The sequence below is a fragment of the Tenrec ecaudatus genome, chromosome 15 (assembly GCF_050624435.1).
Source record: "Tenrec ecaudatus isolate mTenEca1 chromosome 15, mTenEca1.hap1, whole genome shotgun sequence".
NCBI classification, from domain to species: domain Eukaryota; kingdom Metazoa; phylum Chordata; class Mammalia; order Afrosoricida; family Tenrecidae; genus Tenrec; species Tenrec ecaudatus.
Window position 1 is genome coordinate 40,451,553 of NC_134544.1, and position 21,766 is coordinate 40,473,318.

Consider the following 21,766-nt stretch of genomic DNA (forward strand, 5'->3'; position numbering starts at 1 on the left):
CTTGTAATTCATGTATCATTTCCCAGACGCATGCTTTATAAAATCACTTGAGAGAAGCTACACTTGTGAAAAACAATTTTAAAAAAGGTGAGTGCTATTACGGACCACACCTTTTCACAAGTTCCTTCTAATTATTTTTTTTAACCGTTTTATTAGGGGCTCATACAACTCTTATCACAATCCATACATACATCAGTTGTGTAAAGCACATTTGTACATTCATCGCCCTCATCATTCTCAAAACATTTGCTCTCCACTTAAGCCCTAGGCATCAGGTCCTCATTTTATCCCTTCCCTCCCCGCTCCCCCCACCTTCATGAACCCTTGATAATTTATAAATTATTATTTTGTCATATCTTGTCCTATCCGTTTGTCATATCTTGTCCTGTCCGATGTCTCCCTTCACCCCCTTTTCTGTTGTCCGTCCCCCAGGGAGGAGGTCACATGTAGATCCTTGTAATTGGTTCCCCCTTTCCAACCCACTCTCCCTCTACCCTCCCAGTATCACCACTCACACCACTGGTCCTTAAGGGATCATTCGTCCTGGATTCTCTGTGTTTCCAGTTCTTATCTGTACCCATGTACATCCTCTGGTCTAGCCAGACTTGCATGATAGTGGATCATGATAGTGGGGGGGGGGGGAGGAAGCATTAAGGAACTGAAGCAAAGTTGTATTTTTCAATGTCGCTACATCGCACCTTGACTGGCTAGTCTCCTCCCCTAGACCCCTTCTCAAGGGGATCTCCAGTGGCCAACAATTGGCTTTGGGTCTCCACTCTGCACTCCCCCACCTCATTCTCCTTCCTAATTCTTGTAGGTACCTAAGTTTGGATCATTTCAGACACGTCACGCCTCACTCCCTCAAACACAGCCATGAGTGGATACTGACTCACAGCAACCTTGAGGCAAAAGACAGAACTACATCTGGGGGTTTCTACTTCCCTAAGGAAGTAGAAAGCCAATTCTTTCTCCTGAGAAGTGGCTGGTGGTTTCAAACCATTGACCTTGCAGTCAGTAGCCCAATGTGTAACCACTATTCACCAGGGCTCCTCTTCTGACGCTGGAAAATGTTGACAACAGAAGAATCTTGGGGAACCAATGCTTGCCTGGCTGAGGGCCCATTTCACTGTCTGAGACTTCCGATTGTACACAGAACTGGAAGTCTCCGTTCATTGCTTCACGTGGGACCCAACCCCTTACCATTAACTCAGGGAGGGCTGCAGCATCCCAGAGAAAACATGCTAATAAAATTACGCAGGCCTTTTCCCTGTTCTGCATAAATATTTGCAGTCTATAGGCCCTTATTTCCCTTTAAAGCAAGAGTAAGAAGCGATATATAATTAAATGCTAATTAAAGCAATGTCATACAGGGTATGATTCTTTTGTATACGTGAATGAGTCTTAATGCCATAAATATTTTTAGAACAATCTGTATAAAAGTATGCAATAAAAATAATAGCAACTTAAAAAAACACCACACACACACACAAACCCCAGTCCCATAAGGAACAGCCCACTGCTGGCAGCATCACTCACAAGGTACCTCGTTCGCTGGCGTCATCCACCAGGACAATCTCCTCCAGCATGTGCCGTGGGGAGCGGTTGATGACACTGTGCACAGTTCGCAGGAGGGTGCTCCAGGCCTCGTTGTGGAAAACGATCACCACACTGGTTGTAGGGAGAGCATCCGGATAGACCTTGGTTTTGCACCTGGAGACCGAGTAAACAAATGCCTTTAGGGAAAGGGACCTTCGTGGCGGGAGAATAAATGAATCTGCACAAACAGAGATCACAGCACGGGGCCCATAAGCACGGTTCTTCTGTTGGTGGCATCCTGTCAAACTCCGGAGGCAGAGGGGGATTCAGGGGCACTGTTGGAGGAAGGCATTGCTCGTCCAGTGTCGGGTGCTTCTATTTGTGTCCTTCGTGCCCCGACGGCACAGCTTCCAGTAACTTCCTCATTGAGTCGCAGTAGAACCTCACAGGCTGATTTCTGGAAAGTGGCGCGGGCTCTGGCACTCCTCTGGAGTGGTTCTGCCTCACCACCATGACCCTACAGGGCAGGGTAGAACTGCCCTTGTGGGTTTCTGACACTACAACTCGTTTTCTTTTTAATAAGAAATCGTGAAAAATTTATTCTAAAGTATGTTAAGGACAGATTATTTTAAAATCTCAAATATACACACACATGCATGCACACATACTAACCTATTATTTATGTAATTAAAGGGACTATAGGAAATAGCACAGAGTATGTTAATTTAATCTCTGATTTTAAGCCTTTTTCGACTTTCATTATTTTTTCTTGATAAAACATACACTGGCATCTCTTAATCAAAGTTATCTCTAGGATACTTTACATCGGACACGACCTAGGAAACCATTGCAAAGATAAGAAGGGCCTATGTATTTAGATTGGGCTTTGAACCTGGCTGATCTTTAGTCTGTGTTCTTTACAATGACTCACTCAAAACATCACACAGATCATGTAAACATTTTAGCTACATTATAAGCTGTATTTTATATTGTAGAAGAAACTTTAGGAAACAAGCAAGAAAGTAACTCACATGCAGAGTAGTTACAACTCTTAATTTGTTCTCCAATCTGTGTCTATATTCTAATGCCGATAAAATTTATCTTAGACCATTGTCTTTCTGGAAGATTCCACAGGCTGCACTCCAGTTTTAGCCCCAACTACTACCTCAATAGAGATTTTGTTTGTTTGTTTAAATCATTTTATTGGACTGCAACTCTTTAAGGGAGTCTGTTTCCCAAGGAGGAACGGGCAGCCGGTGGTTTTGAACTACTGTCCTGGCAACTAGCAACCCGATGCAGAAGCACTATGCCAACACCCAGACCTTCCCCAACAAGGTCTACCTCCCAGCCTTCGAGAGGCGGCCTCACTCCAAGGTTTCCCTGTGTTGGTGCTGCTTCCATGCTGGGGCTGTGTGTCTAAAGAGTAATTTATAGACTAGGATCAGACCTATGGGCAGCTATCGGACTTACGGACTTGATCTGGCTTGGGCTGGGCTGTTTTCTCATTCTACAATTGCTCTTTGATAGAAAGCTCTCTCTCACACACATATGCGTGCCTCTGGATTTGTTTCTCTAGTCACCGGGGACTGACACCAGGCTGTATCCACTCGCACTCTCCGTGTAGCAGTGCAGGAGAGTTCGAGCTGTTGTGTCTTCTCCCCAGGACTTGGCATCCTGTCAGGTTTTAAGAACGCACTGCGGGTAGGTGTGCGTAGGTCTATGGGGTTTGAAGCACAAATGCAGTCAAACCACAACCCCGTAATCAGGAAACAGGACTGCTCCATGCCCCCCAAGAATGCACAAGTGCTCCCCTTTAGAGTCACACACATAACCCTGGCAGCCCCCCGAGTTTTACCTTTTCATAAGTGTCATATAAATGGGACCACACAGTGTGTAACTTCTGAGCCTGGGTCCTGCACGACCCCCCTTCTCTCCTTTCCACCTCTTTCTTTCAACAGGATGTCTTTTGGATTCCTGCCTGTTGCCATGTGTATCAAAAGCGACCCACCAATGAAGCGAAAACAGCAGCAGCAGTGGGGCCTTCTTTCCCTAGCAGTGCTCAATGCCATCAAGTCGATGCCAACTCACAGCAAACCGATAGGGCAGGGCAGAACTGCCCCTGCAGGTCTCCCAGACAGCCACTCTTTCTCCCTCGGAACCTCTGACGGTTTTGAACTGCAGACCTTGTGGTCAGCAGCCCTACGCCTACGCGCAACCACTACGCCGCCAGGGCTCCTCTTTCTCTAAGGCAGCCTGCAGAGCACCGGCCACACCACAGGGAGAAATTAAACCGCATTTTCGCTAAAGATGACAGAAAATCAACTGGGCCATCAAATTAATTCTGGCAAATGTACTTTTATGGAACGACGTAACAGCGGCATTTAATAAGTACTTTAGGGTGCCCAATGAGCTACATCGCTAACTGCAATGATGGAGTAAGACATTCAAGCAGACAGAGTCAGAGACAAGGACTTGGGACACAGAATTCACGTCACTCCTTACAGACGAGGCTGTGGCTTTGGGGTCACGGGCCATCTGGGCCAGCTGCCCCTGAGCCATCCATCGCCCTCTCGGGGAGACCCCATGGGGGCCAGTGTAGGACTGGGTATGCTCCGGAGGGTTTTGAAGGGCTGATTTGGGGGCAGGACATCCCCCCATGCCTTTCTTCCAAGGGGCCTCTGGGTGAACAGAAATCTCCAACCTTCTGGCTGGCCACTGAGAGCCTGGACTCTACACCAGCCCGGCTCCCCCGGTCCTCTCTCAGACGGCCCACCTCGCGCAGGCACGCAGCGCTCTCCGCGCTCTCCGCAGGGGAGCAAGCCTCCCTGCAAGGGCTCCCGAGGACGCCCACCTCTGCCTCGCTCCTTTTGGAATCACACACTTGCCATCTCCAGCTTCACCTCCCACTCTCTTTTAAAAACCGATTGTATGATGAAACTCCACACAAACATACAGAGAAGAGCAGGAAATAAGCTTCGGGGCTCTGAATTTTCACACAACGAACACCAGTGTAGCCACCCCTGAGGTTACCAAACACGAACGTAGCCAGAGCCTCACGGGATCCCTTGGTTGCTGTCACTCTCCTGTCCCAAAGTGACCACCCACTACCCTAACACTCAGCCTGATCGTTTGCTCGTCCTCAGCCTTTCCGGAATCACTATTACTGTGTGGACACTCATCCTCCGACTCCCTGATCTGCAGGGAAGGCTCCAAGACTCCCAATGGAGGCCGGGAACTTCACATAGTGCCAAGTCCTGTGTGAACACGCTACAAAACATTTGTGGAAAAGGGAATGAAAAGGTGATGACATTTCCCATGTGCTTTCTGAAGCCCCCTCTCACCCCTATGTCACTTCCACACACCTCCACCCTACAAGCATTCATAAGATGGCTCCCAGTGAGCCCTGTGTGGGTAACATTAACCAGTCAGATGCCTGCAGGCGTACGTCCACAGAGGAAGAAGCCCCCTTTCAGAGGGCCCAGGATGGAGAGAGAGTTTATCCAGCTACTTAGAGAAGCCTGCTGGTGAATGCCGACAGCAGAAAGCCAAACCACAGACAAGGGGAGGCGACGGTGATTTGCCGTGCTCCCAAGAAGGAGCTTCATCCAGATTGTGGCATGTCGAGGTTTTGGGTCAATTTTCAGTGTTGCATAGTATTCCATCAGACAAAGACACAGACACACGGGCAGCGTGGTGATGAATGGCCTGATGACCCAGATAGATGCCCACCATGGATGGGTCAGATGCCACCCCTTGGTTCTATGAACACACAGCTTGCCTGACCTCATGAATTTCAGCAGAGAACGTGTCTAGATGAGTGGGTCTCCACCTTCCTTATGCCGTGACCCTTTCGCTGCTACTTCATCACTGTCATTTTGCTACTGTCATGAATTGGGTGACCCCTGTGAAAGGGTCATTCGACCCCAAAGGGGTCGCGACCCACAGGTTGAGAACCACTGCTCTAGAGCTAACTATAAATGTGTAACAGTAAACAGAGGACCCTGCACAAGGTCACAACAGCTTCATTTATAACAGCCCCAAAGTGTACACAACCCCAACGCCCGTGAACGTGTAAATAAAGAATGGTATGGTCACACACAAACCACTACGCTGCAATGGAAATGAATAAATACCATTACACACCACAGGGGATCATTTCTAAATAAGCTGAAAACAAGACAAATGAATCTGTGTTTACAGAGGTTAGGACAGTATTTTCCTGCAAGGACAAGAGCATTTGACTGGAAAGGAGTGATGAGTACTTTCTAGACCTTGATTGGAATGATGCTTACAGGGGTGTAAAATTTCAGCAGGCGAGTACACTTAGGGGTGTGTGTGTGTGTGTGTGTGTGTGTGTGTGTGTGTGTGTGTGTGTGTGTGTGTGTGTGTGTGTGTGTGTGTGTGTGTGTGTGTGTGTGTTTCGTCATGGTCAAAGTCACACTTCACTTTAGAAAACAGGGATATTTTTAAATTGAGCATAAGAATATTTTAATAATCCTCAAACCGAAAGACTCCTAGCAATCCAGCCGGATAAACCATGCTTGCCCAAAGCCTGAAACAGAGTCCGAGTGACTGGTCCTCACACCAGCATTTATTTCATCGGTATTTCATTTTCTTAAGTGATGTGACATTCACTTCAAGAGCAATCAGCAGGAAAGGGCAAGGTCAGGGGAGAACTGAGAACACGTCTTCATTCCAGTTAAATACTCCTAGGATCACACTGGACACTTACCCTTCTAACCTGACATCAGGCAGTGATCGGTTGAGTGCAATCATCTCACTCGCCATTAGATTGAACTGATTGATCTTGAACATCTCTTTCATCTGCTCTTGGTCCTCTTTAGGAATGACGACTGGTTTCCCCATTTCTCCGGGACCTTCATGAGGCTTTGGCACTGGCTCTAGAACTGAGAATAAGGATTGAGTCACATTGCTATTTAATAAACTGAGTTTGCTCACACCAGGCCTTCAACAGCCACGGCCACCTCTGGGCCCCAGCCACTCTTAATCCACTGGCCTGACTTAAGACCATCTCACCTGTCACCACTTACCTGTCCTAGCAGAGTTTTCCTTCCACCTCACATCCTCCTGGCACCTTCACCTCCCTAAAATATAGCAGTCATCAAACTAGACGCAGGGCCTCCCAGAGTCCAACCTCTGTCATGTGGCATTTTTAACTAACCTGCCTAGCCTGCTGCCTTCTAGAGCTTCCTCCATCTAATTTACTAATCGTGACAATCATATCATTCCAGGAGGACTCTTGTTTCACCAATCAAGGGTGACCTCTTATTATAATTGAGAAACCCGTTTTATCCCCTCCCTTCCACTCCATTAGAGTCTTGCCTGGGTCTGAGGGTAATTTACTTTCTTTGTGAACCATCTGTGGAGTTTTAACGTAGTGCCTTCTAGGAGTTTCTGCAAGTATCTGCTGAATTAATGAGTGAAATGGTCGTTCAAAAGGGGCCAAAATGACAACTCTGGACTTGGGAATAGCAGACAGTTTAATAATTACTATGCAAACCATGTCCTCATGAAAGATAATTCTAATTGGGATCTGTTGACACTTGAAATCGATGCTAAAGAGAGTAATTTTCCAGGTCAACCTTTCCCAATCTTTGTACTTAACGATATGCTTTTGAAATCTTAACAAGTGTTTCATGAAAAACAGGTTTAGGGCTCCATCAAATTTAGACAATGCTGTGGACAACTTCTCATCTAACACAGACGAGCAGTGAATGGTATGTGGCCAGGCGGGAGGTGAAGCGGTTCTCTTTTGCATATCACTTGGTCATGTTAACAGCAGAGCGGTTAAAATTTCTTCGCACAGTCTGCTGTTGCCCCTATCTCTCCAGTAAGGACATCAGGTGCTAAGAGCTAACCTGCAGGCTGTTCCAAAGGGCGGCCTAGCGCAACCTATCAACCGGAGAGCGGCTTTTCAGTGTACATGTAGAAATGTCGAGTGAGAAGCAAATACAAAATTATTCACTGTGTCTTTAATAATCCTGTCCCGAAATATAAAAATCTATTTTGGAGCATCATTAAGAAAACAGTGTCTACCAATCCTCCCTGTTCTCAGAATGATCTGTAATTTTAGGAGAGACATTACAACGCTAGGATTAAAATAACAAGAAATGATGGGAAACGCAAATAAGATCATTTCCGTAAACAGTCTCTTACCTCATGTTTGTCAAGCAAGTGAGTGGTTTACATATCAGGGTTCGTGGAATGGAAAAACAGAACCTCAGTGACAAGAGTGATACAAGTTGCAACACAAGTACAGGAGTCTACTACCATGGGTAAGCTCTTACACTTACAGGCGATACATTGTAAAACACTGAGCACTGAGGAAAGGTCCACCCAAAGGCATTGAGCTGGCTGGCTGGCAGAGACAATATAAAGGGTAGGTGAGAGACATCTAGTGGCTCCAATGATAAATATTCTTCCGCTCCCAAACTCACCAGCCTCAAGTCCATACCAACTCACAGCGACCCTGTTGGACAGGCTAGAAGTGACCCTGTGGGCTTCTGAGACTGGCACTCTTCACCAGAGTAGACAGCCCTGCCCGTCTCTCGTGGAATGGGCGGTGGCTTCAGACTGCCCACCTCGGAACCACACAGTGCTGCACGAGAGTGCTTTAGGAGAAGCTAACAATGAAAACTATCTTCCTGCTCTTTTTTTTTTTAACTAAAAGTATTATGTTATACATCGTACCAACTACAAAGCGTCTTTGCCGGGGGTTACAGAAAGCTTCTGAATCTGACCAAGCCTCTGGGCCTACCTACCCAGGCCCAGGAAATACGGGGAGCTGGGAAACAGCATCAAAAAGGATGTAAATCCTGATTGCGGAAAACCAGAAAGAGAAGCAATGCAGTTTCGTCTTCTTCGACCACAAAAGGGTGTAGGTAACTGGAAAGAGAGATGTACGTAATCTGTCGTCAATTTGAGACTTCAGAGTAGAGGGGAGGTTAGCCTGCCAACCAGGTCACAGCTTGATGACCTCATTTGGAGGTGCTAAGGAGACAAATAGCTCACTGGAGGTGGGGCACATGTTCACTCCCTGCGAGACATTCCTGAGCACAGAAACACGGAGTTATGCTAGAGCCCTGGAGCTGGAGGAGCCACGTGGAGACCCCTGCCAGCGCTGAGATACTTCCACCACCACTGTATCCACAAGACTTTCCACCCACTGGCCTGTGATCTTCCTGCATTCGGTGTCATTACATGTGTTGTGTGAATCTGAAGAGGAATTTATAGACTGATATTGGATGTATGGGCTAATATCAGACTTATGGACTTGATCTAGACTGGACTGGGCTATTTTCTCAAGATTCAATTGCTCTTGTATATAAAGCTCTTTCTTTCATACATGAGTGTCCATGAATTTGTTTCTCTAGTCAACCAAGTCTAACACAGGGTCTGCGATATAAAACTGGCTCTGGGTTGACAGCTATTGAAGCCAGGAGACAGAAATTCAGGACTTTAGTTTTCTCCTCTCTCTTCTTTTGTGTCTGCCTGAAGTCCGCCATTAAAGTGGGGAGCAGGTAACACAAAGAAAACACTATGTAATATTATCCTTTTCTATGCAACTCACTGGTTTTTAAGGTCTCAGTGGACTACTCGAGAAAATTTATGAATATGACTGAGTAATCTTATTGATTGCTTATTTTCACATGAAAACCATATGGCCAGAAATATAAACTTTTGCTTTATTATTTGTGAAGTAAAAATTTGGCCTTGGGATCCTAAAGAAACGGAAAAAAATACATAATACAGTCCTGCTGCTGGAATATTGTACAAATGTGATCTTATGGTACCTTTCAATAATCCCTGATTACAGACTCTGGCCTACTAGTGAGCATGATTATTTCAAAACTACGCTGAAAATTAACATTAAGTCAAAAGTTAAGATGACGACTGTGTAACGGAGAGGATCAACTCTCACTGTATCTGTAAGAATCAATGGAACTAGTAAACTCCTTTCCCTTACAAAAAGGACCGGACAAAATGCATATGGTTAGTGAATAAAAATATGACAAATGCAAATTTCCCACGTACTCTTCCTACCAGTCTTTTATGTAGTGAGCAAAATGTTCGATGAAATTTTTATTTAAAAATGATTATAAGGAGGTTTAGAAATCACCCTTCCATAAATTCAGTAAATGTTGTTATTTGGATCAACATGTACAGTATTTATAAGAACCCAATCAACTGTCATTGACAAGGGGGGTATTCTAAAGTATCACGTAGTTATATTACACTTAGTTATGTTACTGAGTTACACTGAGTTACGTTGTACTTAGTTACTACTAAGTTATGTTGTACTTAGTTACAATTTAGTTATGTAACCCCAGTCAAACTTCATTTGCATGACCATGCAATGTGTCATCTTTTAGAAAACTTAGTTACTAGGCTCACCCTGAAAGCCCCCAAATAATAAAATTAAAATACACAAACTATTTGTTATACATTTGAATGTACTTTTAATATGTCAATTTTCTAACTAGTGATTTTCTCATGGAAGTAGAATAAAGAGGTATCGTTATATATGACTCACTTTGGGGAAAAATACTAATAAAAGGCAAAAATATTTTCCCCCCAAACAATTTTCTGTCACATAATTACATTCCTTACTGTCTTTGTGTAGTAGGGCACCATCTATTCTAAAATATTTTCCCCATACATCAACATTTCTGAAATTAGAATGTGGCTTACAATCATAATTGTAATTTTTTTCTTTTTTCCCCCCCTCTTTTAAAAATCATTTTATTGGGGGCTCGTACAACTCTTATCACAATCCATATATACATCCATGTGTCAAGCACATTTGTACATTAGTTGCCCTCATCATTCTCAAAACATTTTCTTTCTCCTTGAGCCCTTGGTATCAGCTCCTCATTTTTCTCCTCCCTCCCGAGCCCTTGATAACTTATAAATTATTATTTTGTCATGTCTTACACTGTAATTTTTTCTTAGTATACAAAATTAGTAATCTGCAAACAAAGGCATGTGAGATGCAATGAAATGCAAGGTATTGTCTAATTTTTTAACATCCAAATATTACATATAACTTAATGGCTGGCAACTTTTTGTTACATTCACAACCTTGTTAGCTTCAACCCTCATTCCAATGTCATGATCAATGTATTTGTAATATGCTTAGTATGGGAAGCTTTAACCACTTTTAAGAACTGCAATAGAGAGATTCTGAAATCTTTTACTAATATCTTCAAATTCTTAATCATCAGACATTTATATGCTATGCTCGCCAACACGTGAATCATCTGAAAATCAAGACGAGCGTCAGCATGAAGGACCAATTACTACGTGAAATTCCATCTGTAAAGATACTGAAGTTTCCAGGGTTTATGAATCTTTATGGGGACAGCCTCATCTTTCTTCTGTGGCGCGGCTGATGAGTTTGAAGTGCCAACCTTGCAGTTAGCAGTTCACTGTTTACCTAACGGCCATGGGGGCTCCTTCTTTATCATATACAAATCCACAGATTGAATACATGAGCTTACTCTGGATAGCAAAAGTACAGTGAAAATATTCCCAATCCCTATGTCAGTGCTTACTTTGGCTTCTCTAGGGGGCCTCAATATCATTCTCTAGCAACTGAAGAGATTTGCTATTCTCAGGTAGCCTGGGGCATAAAATATCGGGCAGTTTAAGACATGAAAAAACATTTTTTAGAAATTATCAAGGGTTTGGGAGGGAGGAAGGGAGGGTGAGAAAGGGAGGGGAAGAAAATGAGGAGCTGATACCAAGGGTTCAAGTAGAAAGAAAATATTTTGAGAATGATGAGGGCAGCAAATGTACAAATGTGGTCGACACAATGGATGTATGTATGGATTGTGAAAAGAGTTGTACGAGCCCCCAATAAAAGGATTTAAAAAAAACAAAAAACTACGGAAGAACTGCTCTAGGAAACAAAACAAACTCTTCTGTTAGCGGCAAAGACTGGCCCTTGCAGACAAGAACTCCAGAAGACTAGGAAGTATATCCACAACCATCTCATAGTGGCCTTCAGCATGATCATCAGCAGCAGTCCTCGGAAACCCAGGAGACTTCCGTCTCAGCACAAAGGACAGAAGTGACACCAGCCAGCGATCCAAGTTGCCTCAAGAACATTCACTCACGAGAACCTTGCGAGACTCAGTCACCCTGCGCGCCATCCCTACTCGTCCTTTGTGCTGCCCTTTTGCTTGGTGGTTTGCTTTCCAACGCCAAAAAATGGAGACTCCCTGCGTGGAGGCCCTAGGGTTGTCATCCACAAGGTCGCTGGCCTTCTTCCAGGGGTGTACTCACGAATTCCACCAACGAGGTCTGAAGTCTTGGTGCGATGACCGTGGCAATTGGTTGCCAGTCCTGTTTTGGAGCCCAGACAGTGGACAGGACAGCGCGGGAGGCCTCTCAGCTCCCGCCAACGTGAAGCTTCCTCTCACAGAGGCGTCTCTGCTAACCAGCTCACTCCCCTCCATTGCCAGCAGCTGTGTGACCACCAGAGCTTTCTTCTAAGAGTAGAGATCTGATGGGGTTAACTTGCTCCCAACGGTTAAGCCCTCGATGGCATGTCACCGGCTCCAGGATGAAGCCCAGTATCCTTCGCGTGCCTTTATAAATGGCCTCCGAGCTTCCTCTGGAGCGTTTCCCTCATTCTCCGAGCCACCAGCTCTGCTTTCCCCCTTCTGCCAGGAAGGCCTTCCCAGCCCCATTCAAGACCTGAGGGTGGACGTGAGCATGACTTGTGCACTGGATGACCTCAAAGACTCTGCCTCCCAAGGTTTCCTGCCTTTTTGCGCATGCACACCCCCCTCGTAGGGCATTAACTGTGCTGGGTTTTACTATCAGTCTTTCTCTCTCCCCTTAAACTGGGAGTTGCCTGAAGGAAGGAATTGTGTTTTATTTTGTTATTGTTCCGGTATATGTCACTGGCATGCAGTAAGTACACCGTTCAGTACACAATAACTCATTATGGGCATCTTCCCCAGCTACAGGTCCCAGGAGTTCCTATTTTCAGACCTTTATATTTGAACCAGAGCACCAGACTGATTGCCATCCATGACAATGCACGCAGGTAAGAGGAGGGCGAAATGAATCTGTTCTAGCTGTGATCCTGAAGGTCAGCAGGTTGAAACCACCAGCTGCTTTTTACTTCGGGAAAGAGTTTACAGTCTCGGAAGCCTGCTGGGCGGGCTCTACCTGTGGGGTTGCCGTGGGTTGGGCATCAGTTCAAGGGCAGTGAGTGTGGTATCTGAGAAAGAATACCCGCATCCTCTAACTGGCAAATAGCAGCACTTGCCCTCTGCTTTAAACGAACACAGAGAGCTCTAGCAACAAGGACGAAGGCAGTCTTGTCACCAAGGAGAGTTACGAAACACTGGAGCCATGAAGGAAACCAGGAATGATTATCCAAATTAAAATGATGACTTAAGTAAATTTTTTCACCCTAAAACCTAGCAGGAAAGTCAGAATTTAAATTAAGGGGTTAGCCTGGGTATTATTTGAGTTCAGTGCTAGTGACTGAACCTAATGTTAGGCAAGTTTCCCTATTAGAAGCTAGGTCTTCAGAATTGGCTCTGTAAAGTAAGCTCATGGCACAGTGGGTTACACGTTAGGCTGTTAACTGTAAGGTCAGCAGTTTGAAACCGCGCACTGTCTGTGGGAGGAAGAGGAAAGCTTCTCCTCCTGGGAACAGTCAACAGTCCTGAAACCCACAGGGCAGTCCCACCCTGTCCTGAACCAACTCGATGGCAGTGAGTTTTTGTTTTGATTTATAAAAATCATACTAAGTAGGCACAGCTGCCCAAACAAACAAATACTTTCTTGATGATAAATTTTGGAAGATAAGGTACCTTTCTCATCACAGAAGTGTAAAACATTTAGTATAGCTACATGAGAGTGAAATGATATTGAAACCGATATGACATTGAAAATCAATTGCTGGTGCATACACGCCTAAAAAGAGTAGAATTATTGTATGCTACGTATTTTATAGCTAATCAGAAAGAGATCAAAGCGGAAAACAGTGGAATTACTGGCTCTCGCAATGCAGGTGGCTCCATTATGGTTACAAACAAAACGAGACCAGCAGCATTTGTTAGTCTGACCGCCTGGAAACAAACTCAATTTCCCAGGAGTCTCTTGCCAAAATTACGGGCGCACTGCTTCCTGTCCACTGCAGGTACTGCAGGATTCTCTCACTGCAGCCCCGTCCTTTGCCCAAACTTCCGACTCCCTCCGTCAGAGCGCTACCGAGGGCCACTGCCAGTCCTTGAACTTTCCACACCGCCGCCGTTGGCAGAGGTTTCTACTCCCCCGGCAGAGTAAATCTCAGCTGAGAGCCGATAACTGCGATTTTACCAATCCACTCAGCATTATGACGTTGGGCTAATCTTCTGTATAATTCTGATAGCTCCAATAATGAGATACTTATCCCATTCCCTGACGTAAAATAATTTCTAGAAAATGAACTACGCGTGACACTGAGCACACACAGAAAAACAGAATGCCGTCATTCTGTACAGGGTCGTTTATAACTCTTTGTTGAGAGAACCCCCAGGAGAATTGGGAGGAATGTGACCATCATATGTGGGAACCCAAGGTCGGGAAGCTGAAAGGTCAAAAAGCCGTACCACACAAATGAGCCAGGGACTAGTCGTGGACACGGCGGGGTACTGAAGCGCACTCACCGTCCCCGGCGGGAAGCCCTCGCGCCTTCTTCTCGTCACACTTGTTGCACTCACTGAAGTACAGCAGCAGGAACATATCCAGGAGCACCCAAATCAAGGAGGTGGCGAGGACCACCTTGCAGTATGCAAATTTTCTCATGGCACTTTAAGTCAAATGCAAAATTTTAAAATATATATATATATGTATAAATGTACAAATATCATGAAAATGATTCCAATCCAGTTTCATCAGAAATCACGTTCATAACCTATAGAGGGGGGAAAAAGAAACAGAAACTTAAAAATATTCCAAACCCAGAAAATTAATTTTCAGATTAATAAGCATATGAAAGTCACTCTGAAGAATAAATTTGTGAATCTTACTTAGAAAAATCTTTGTAAAACACGTAAAAAGTGTTAGCATCAAGAATACACAAATAACTCCTACTAATTCATACACAATGACTCAATAGGAAAAACTGGTTAGGGCCATAAACAGGCCTTCACAAAAAGAGAGCCCAACTAGCCATCAATCACTGAAAACATGCTCAATTCATTAAAATCAGAACTATGTAAATTCCAACAGCGAGATACTCTGATCACATCTCACTAACCCCAAATGCAAACCATTTCCATCCCATTGATTGTCACAGCAACCCTACCGGACAGAGGCCCAAGTGCCCAGTGGGCTCTGCAAGACTGGTTTTACAGAACCCAACCATTTGGCTGGCAGCCAGCGCTTACACACTGGACCACCAGGTTCTTTCTGATCATGGCCGGGGTGGATAAACACTGCCCTTGGGAATAGACTTCACTGTGTCCATGTTAGACGTCTACTGGCTGTCCTTTGTCAGTATCTGGATCTCCCTGAGGAAACTCACGCCCACAAGAGGACCGGTACTATAGATGCTAACCGCAGCAACAGTACCAAAACACTGGTCACAGCCCACATGACAGCAATAAGGAGGTAGATAAAGCAGGTGGACAACCTGATAAATGGAAGATCACTGGCATCTACGGATGTAAGGGAGTTACAACTTACATGCACTCTATTAAATACGTCTCTATCTAACATGTCAGGTGCTCAGATTTCTAAGATGATATAAACTGTCCAAGTCCACAAGGGAAAGGTGTGGCAGTCCCACTCTGCCCCATGGGGTTGCTATGTGTCAGAACAGAGTCCATGGCAACGGGTTTGCCTTTGGTAGGTGGGTATGCCACGACCGGCTGTCAGTCTGGCCTGGGTGCTGCTAGGATGCTGGAACCTATGCTACAGGTGCTTAAATGACCGTGGGGTCATCCAGGGTGGGCAAGTTTCAGCGGCGCTTCCAGAGTACGACAGGCTCAGTGATCCACTTCTAAACATTAGCCAATAGAAAGAAACCTTATGGATAACGAAAGAATACTGTCTTATACACAAAGGGCTTTAAGAAGTCTATGGGAAATATCCATTATCATTGAGTTCCATTTTTCTACGCTCTTTCTGAAGCCCACTCAGAGTCGTAGGAGATGAGCCACTCAACTTGGAAGGCTCTGAGGTCTGTCCTATTTCTGGAGAAGGCATCATGCCTGGTAAAGAACAACAGTGAAATCAAGGCGGCCCTTCAGGAGACGGGCTGACAGAGGCTGTAACCGTGAGCTCAAGCAGACAGACAACTGTGCGGACGGAGCAGGACTGGGTGACCCATCGCTCTGCTTTACCTGGGGCCACCGTGGGCCGCAGCTGACCGATGCAGCTAAGAACAATGAGCATCACTTTACAATCAAATTCTATAATGAGATCTTCTACAGAACATGGAATAAAAGTGAGGAAAAGGACGACAAAGCTAAGGAGTAGCATGCTGGAAAAATACACATTCAAAAAACATGAGTACCACATAAAGCCCTTCTCTGTTTCATTTTAAACAGAAAAACAAAACCCCGAAACATTTCCATTTAGTTTCTGAAAGATTACTTGCCGTATATACTCAAGTATAAGCCAAGTTTTTCATTACATTAAAAGAAATCATTTTATTGGGGGCTCATACAACTCTTCTCACAGTCCATACATACATCCATTGTGTCAAGCACATTTGTACATTTGTTTCCATCATCATTCTCAAAGCATTTTCTTTCTACTTGAGCCCTTGGTATCAGCTCCTCATTTTCTTCCCCGCTTCCCCGGTCCCCTCTCTTGAACTCTTGATAATTTATAAATTATTGCTATTTTGTCATGTCTTACACTGTCCGACGTCTCCCACTTTTCTGTTGTCAGTCCCCCAGGGAGGGGGATTATATGCAGATCCTTGTGATCGGTTCCCCATTTCTATCCCAACTTCCCTCCACCCTCCCAGTATCACCACTCTCACCACTGGTCCTAAGGGATTCGTCTGTCCCGGATTCCCTGTGTTTCCAGTTCCTATTTTCATCACATTTTAATGCAGTTTTTGTGGTAAAATTAGGTGCCTTGGCAGATATTCAGGTCGGCTTATACTTAAATAAGTGGATAACAAATTATTTTTTGGACTAAAATGTCACTTTGATAAGCTTTAACTGCACCTTTCTAGCAGACCCCAGAGAAGGCTATTGGATTATTTCTTGTGATTGGAGTTAGTAACTCTTATAAATAGACAAACATGCATACACATCAGTAAGTACTATATATAAATATATATATAATTGGTACACAACACTCCAATCTACTCTTCATTTTAATTTCTGTAGAAACGAAGGAGATTTTTAAAGTTCCATAAAACTACACCCAGGAGGCTTAAATTCCCAAAGGTCAGAAACACAAAACAAGAATTTTATCAACAAGGATAAGCCAAGTTTGAGCATACTGAAACAGAAAAATTATATCATGTTGTGTAACAGATTTTATATAGAAATGTTTTTTAAGTTTTTAAATTATTATCATGTTATGACAAGTAATCTATTAAAAACTGACAATTATTTCAGAAGAGTGATTAAGGCTCTTATAATTCTGAACAACAATAGTGTCAACTATCAAAATGGAAAGTCGCATCACAAGCTATCACCAGCTTTCCCCGCAAGTATTTTGTCAATGAATTAAGAGGAAAATATAAGTTTCCAATAGGAGTACACCAAAGGTAGTTTTCTGTCTTATACAGTGTCTTGCACAGTTTTAAAAAAAGAATGGGGGTGGGGAATCCATTTTCTTTTCCCTTTATCAGAAAGAGAATATTAAACTATTCTAAGAAAATAGTAAGCTCCCTAGAATTCTCTACATTTAAAGGTCACAAAATACCACATTTTCATACCTGATATTATTCATTTGACATTATATCAAAGTTAGCTTTAATTTACTATGTGCATCCCAAGTCATTTCATTCTTGATAGGTATTTGAAGCAACCATAAATAGAACAGAGTAATTTCTTAAATTCCCGCTTTACAAATCTAAAAGGAAAATGCAGAGGTGGGTTCTGTAAAAACTGTGGTGGCAAGAGCTGTCTTGCTTTCCCCACATTTCCCCATAAAGACAGTGCAAGATAACAAAACCCCAAACCCACAGACAACCTCCATCAGAAAAGTAGGAGATAAAGTATGCCCACAAATGTCCACATCCGAGTGGGTACCAAAAAAAATCACCAACACACGACCTGCTTGGCTGGCAGAAGCATCTATGAAGGGAAAGGGAGAGAGATGTGAGGCAGCACACGTGTGACCCGATCCCACTGCCTCCCAACGGACCAAAGACTCCCCTCTCTCTGCAGAGCTCTGGAGACCAATGGCAACAATAAAAGGGCTCAGGTCTTCTTCCTATAAGGAAGTCCTAGCTATCCCAGGCCCAATGATGAAAAGATGTAACTGCGGATGAAATTCAAATGCAGACATGAACTGAAGCAAAGGAAAGCCAGGGTCCACAGAAAAGCTGGCGAGGAAATGGGAAGGAACAAATCTCAGAGAGCACATCGCCACATTGTAAACATGAACATGACGCAAAAGCAACAGAAGAGCAAGCTGGAGGCAGGATATGAGGCAGGATATTAACAAAACGACCCCAAACTAGCTTCCCTTTACAGAGTCCCAGAAAGGTAAAAAACCACATAAACAATGAGCACAGATTAAGTGTGGTGAAACCTCACAGTTACTGTAGAAAAATCAGTCTCAGAAGCACAACAACCCTCCAGTACACAAGGAAAGGTCCCCCAAAGATGTGACCCTAAAACAGACCAAGAGTATAATCTCAAACCAAAATTGCTTTGAACACAGTAAGGAAATGATGCAAGAGAGGAGAGGAAAACAAACATCAAAATTGGGAAAAACATGAAGCGACAGAATCCAGAGGGGAAAAAAGAAAGAAAATATCACTTCAGAAATGGAGACTAAATTAAAAGGAATAAACAAAGAAATTAATGTCTTAAGAGAAATAGAAGGTGTAAAGAAATAAAAAAAATGTTAATTGACAAGAAATTCATAAATGATCTAAAAGACTTTGAGATTACGAAAAGTAAAATGCAAAGAAAAGGCAATCTGGAGAGGTCTGAGGGGCTGGCCACCATCCCAACTACTACACTTGCCTCTTCCCCCAGAAGAATGTATTTCAAAGGACGACATTGAATCTGCAGCTCAGGGAGAGGGACATATCTGATCGGAGCACTTGGGAGCAGATGAAGGGGGAGGAGGAGAGAGTGGAGCACATCCTGGCCCACCAGGCCATGAGTATGATGTTCCCAATTAGAGCGGCCAGTCCACAGAGAGTACCACATGGCCAGCCCCACTATGAGCCATGATGCCTCTCACTGACCCATAGCCCTACAGGGGACAACACCAGAGACACAGTGTGGGAATTGCACACCGAGGCAAAACACTAAGGGGGTGCAACAGAACAGCAAGGGAACAGAGCGGCGAGGTCCCCAGGGAATGCTGAAGGTGGACTTTGGGGCCAGGGCATGGTGCCCCAACAGACTGGACTGTAAAACACTCCTAAAGGCCAACAAACAATCCTTGAACTAACTACAAGCTTTTCTTTCTTGTGTTGTGTTTTTTTGTCATTGGGTTGTTGTTGTTTTGTTGTATATTATTGCTTGGTTTTGCTCTGTCTTATTTTTGTGCATGTTATTATCTCCGCAGGTCTGTCTAAATAAAATAGGCTGTATAAACAATCTGGAGGAGAAAACAATGGGACCGACAGTTCCAGGGGGACATGGGAGAGGAAGAGGTGGGGGTAAAGGTAATGGTGTTAACAAACCCAGGGACAAGGGAACGACAAGTGATTCAAATTGGTGGAGAGGAGGGTGTAGGAGGCCTGGTAGGGCGTGATCAAGGTTAATGTAACCAAGAAGAATTGCTGAAACCCAAATGAAGACTGAGTAAGATAGTGGGACAAGAGGAAAGTCAAAGGAAATAGAGGAAAGAGCTAAGAGGCAAAGGGTATTTATAAAGGTCTAAATACAGGCATGTACATATGCAAATATATTTATATATGAGGATGGGGAAATAGATCTATGTGCATATATTTATAGGTTTAGTACTAACGTAGCAGAGGACATTGGGCCTCCACTCAAGTACTCCCTCAATGCAAAAATGTTTTCTTCTATTAAACTGACATTCCATGATGTTCACCTTCCGGACACAATCATTGAAGACAAAGCGGGTGCAGCATAAGCAAATGTGAAGAAAGCTGATGGTGCCTGGCTAGCAAAAGATATAACATCTGGGGTCTTAAAGGCTTGAAGGTAAACAAGTGGCCATCTAGCTCAGAAGCAACAAAGCCCACATGGAAGAAGCACACCAACCTGTGTGATCTCGAAGTGTTGAAGGGATCAGTTATCAGGCATCATCAGAACAAAAAATCTTATCATAGTGAATGAGAGGGGTAGTGCATTTGTAGGCCACTGGACATCCCCTTACAAAAGGGTCTCGGGGAGGAGATGCGCCAGTCAGGGTGCGATATAGCAACGATGAAACATACAACTTTCCTCTAGTTGCTAAATGCCCCCCCCATCCCCTGCCCTACTATCATGATCCCAATTCTACCATACAAATCTGGCTAGACCAAAGGATGTACACTGTTGCAGACAGGAACTGGAAACGCAGGGAATCCAGGGCGGATGATCCATTCAGGACCAGTGGTGTGAGTGGCGATACTGGGAGGGTGGAGGGAGGGTGGGTTGGAAAGGGGGAACTGATTACAAGGATCTACATGTGATCTCCTCCCTGGTCGGGGGGGGGGGGGGGGAAGGGGGGGGAGGGTGAGGGTGGAGCGGACAACAGAAAAGTGGGTGAAGGGAGACGTCGGACAGGGAAAGATATGGCAAGATAAAAATTTATACATTATCAAGGGTTCACGATGGAGGGGAGCTGATACCAGGGGCTTAGGAGGAGAGCAAATGTTTTGAGAATGATGAGGGCAATGAATATACAAATGTGCTTTACACAATTGATGTATGTATGGTTATGATAAGAGTTGTATGAGCCCCTAATAAAATGATTTTTAAAAAGAAAGAAAGAAAAGGAAAGGCCATCTATGTGTGACAGGCATTCTCAAAGAACAAACTCAAAGCCAGGGAACAGGAAACTAAACCCTGCAGCCCAGGAACATGTCCGGGGTCGGAGAATTAAAAACCACACTCTAAGAGGAAACAAGCCACACCTGAGAACATGCACTCACAACAATCAACAACAGATAGAGTCCTGTACGAACGCTCAACTCACAGAAAAAAAATAAAACTTACCAGCTTACTCACCAGGGAAACAGAATCATACTGTTAGCAGACTGGATTGGAACGGTTTTATGCTGGAAACAAAACCAAACTAACATATTTAAGACTTCAAGAAAAGCAAATGGGAGCCAGTAATTTTATATTCAGCCTTTATCCGTTTAAAATACAAAGGACAAAACAATAATAATTTATAAATTATCAAGGGTTCATGAGGGAGGGGGAGCAGGGAGAGAGGGGGAAAATGAGGAGCTGACACCAAGGGCTCAAGTAGAAAGCAAATATTTTGAGAATAATGATGTCAACATAAGTACAAATGTGCTTGACCCAATTGATGGATGTATGGATTGTGATTAAGAGCTGTAAAGCCTCCCATAGAATGATTTAATAAAAAATGTAAAGGATATAGTTGAATTGTCAGGAACTCAAAGAACATAGTTCTTAGAAGCTTGTTCTGAGGAATCCACTAAAGAATAAGCTCCAGACAATCAGCCTGATGGAATGAAAGATTCAAAGGTGAGAATTATATGATATTTACTTATTAAACTATGGCCAAGTGGGAGGTTATGGGACAGTATATATGCAAAATTGATAGCGGGAGTGAACGGGTTAGCCCGTTGTTGATCAAATACGAGAATAGAACATAATTTTGTATTTAGTTTGTTGAAAATCCAAAATGTTACAGCCCTCTCTCTAGCAGAAAAATTCCTTTTAAGCTTAGTAAGTAGGGAGGTCTGAACTCAGGAAGGAGGCTAGCCTGGCCATTAAGATAAGTAGCCAGATTCAAAGCATTCCCATTCAGAGGCCTCGGGGTGATGGTCTGGTAAAGCCAGGCATGGAAGCATCACCCCAATTTGGATAAATGTGGTTGCATCCAGTTTCAGGGGATGGTGGGT

The 21,766-nt window shown here is 44.1% G+C and overlaps 1 protein-coding gene across 1 annotated transcript in view; it reads right to left on the bottom strand.

Moving 5' to 3' along the window:
* GALNT1 (polypeptide N-acetylgalactosaminyltransferase 1) overlaps positions 1 to 21,766 on the bottom strand; it is a 110,854-nt gene that overhangs the window by 25,694 nt on the left and 63,394 nt on the right. The window contains exons 2-4 of the mRNA XM_075533155.1: positions 14,229 to 14,476; positions 6,269 to 6,443; positions 1,544 to 1,710 (exon numbers count right to left, since the gene is read on the bottom strand). Coding sequence (XP_075389270.1) covers positions 1,544 to 1,710; positions 6,269 to 6,443; positions 14,229 to 14,367 — 481 coding nt within the window. The 5' untranslated portion in view covers positions 14,368 to 14,476. The remainder of the gene's footprint in view (positions 1 to 1,543; positions 1,711 to 6,268; positions 6,444 to 14,228; positions 14,477 to 21,766) is intronic.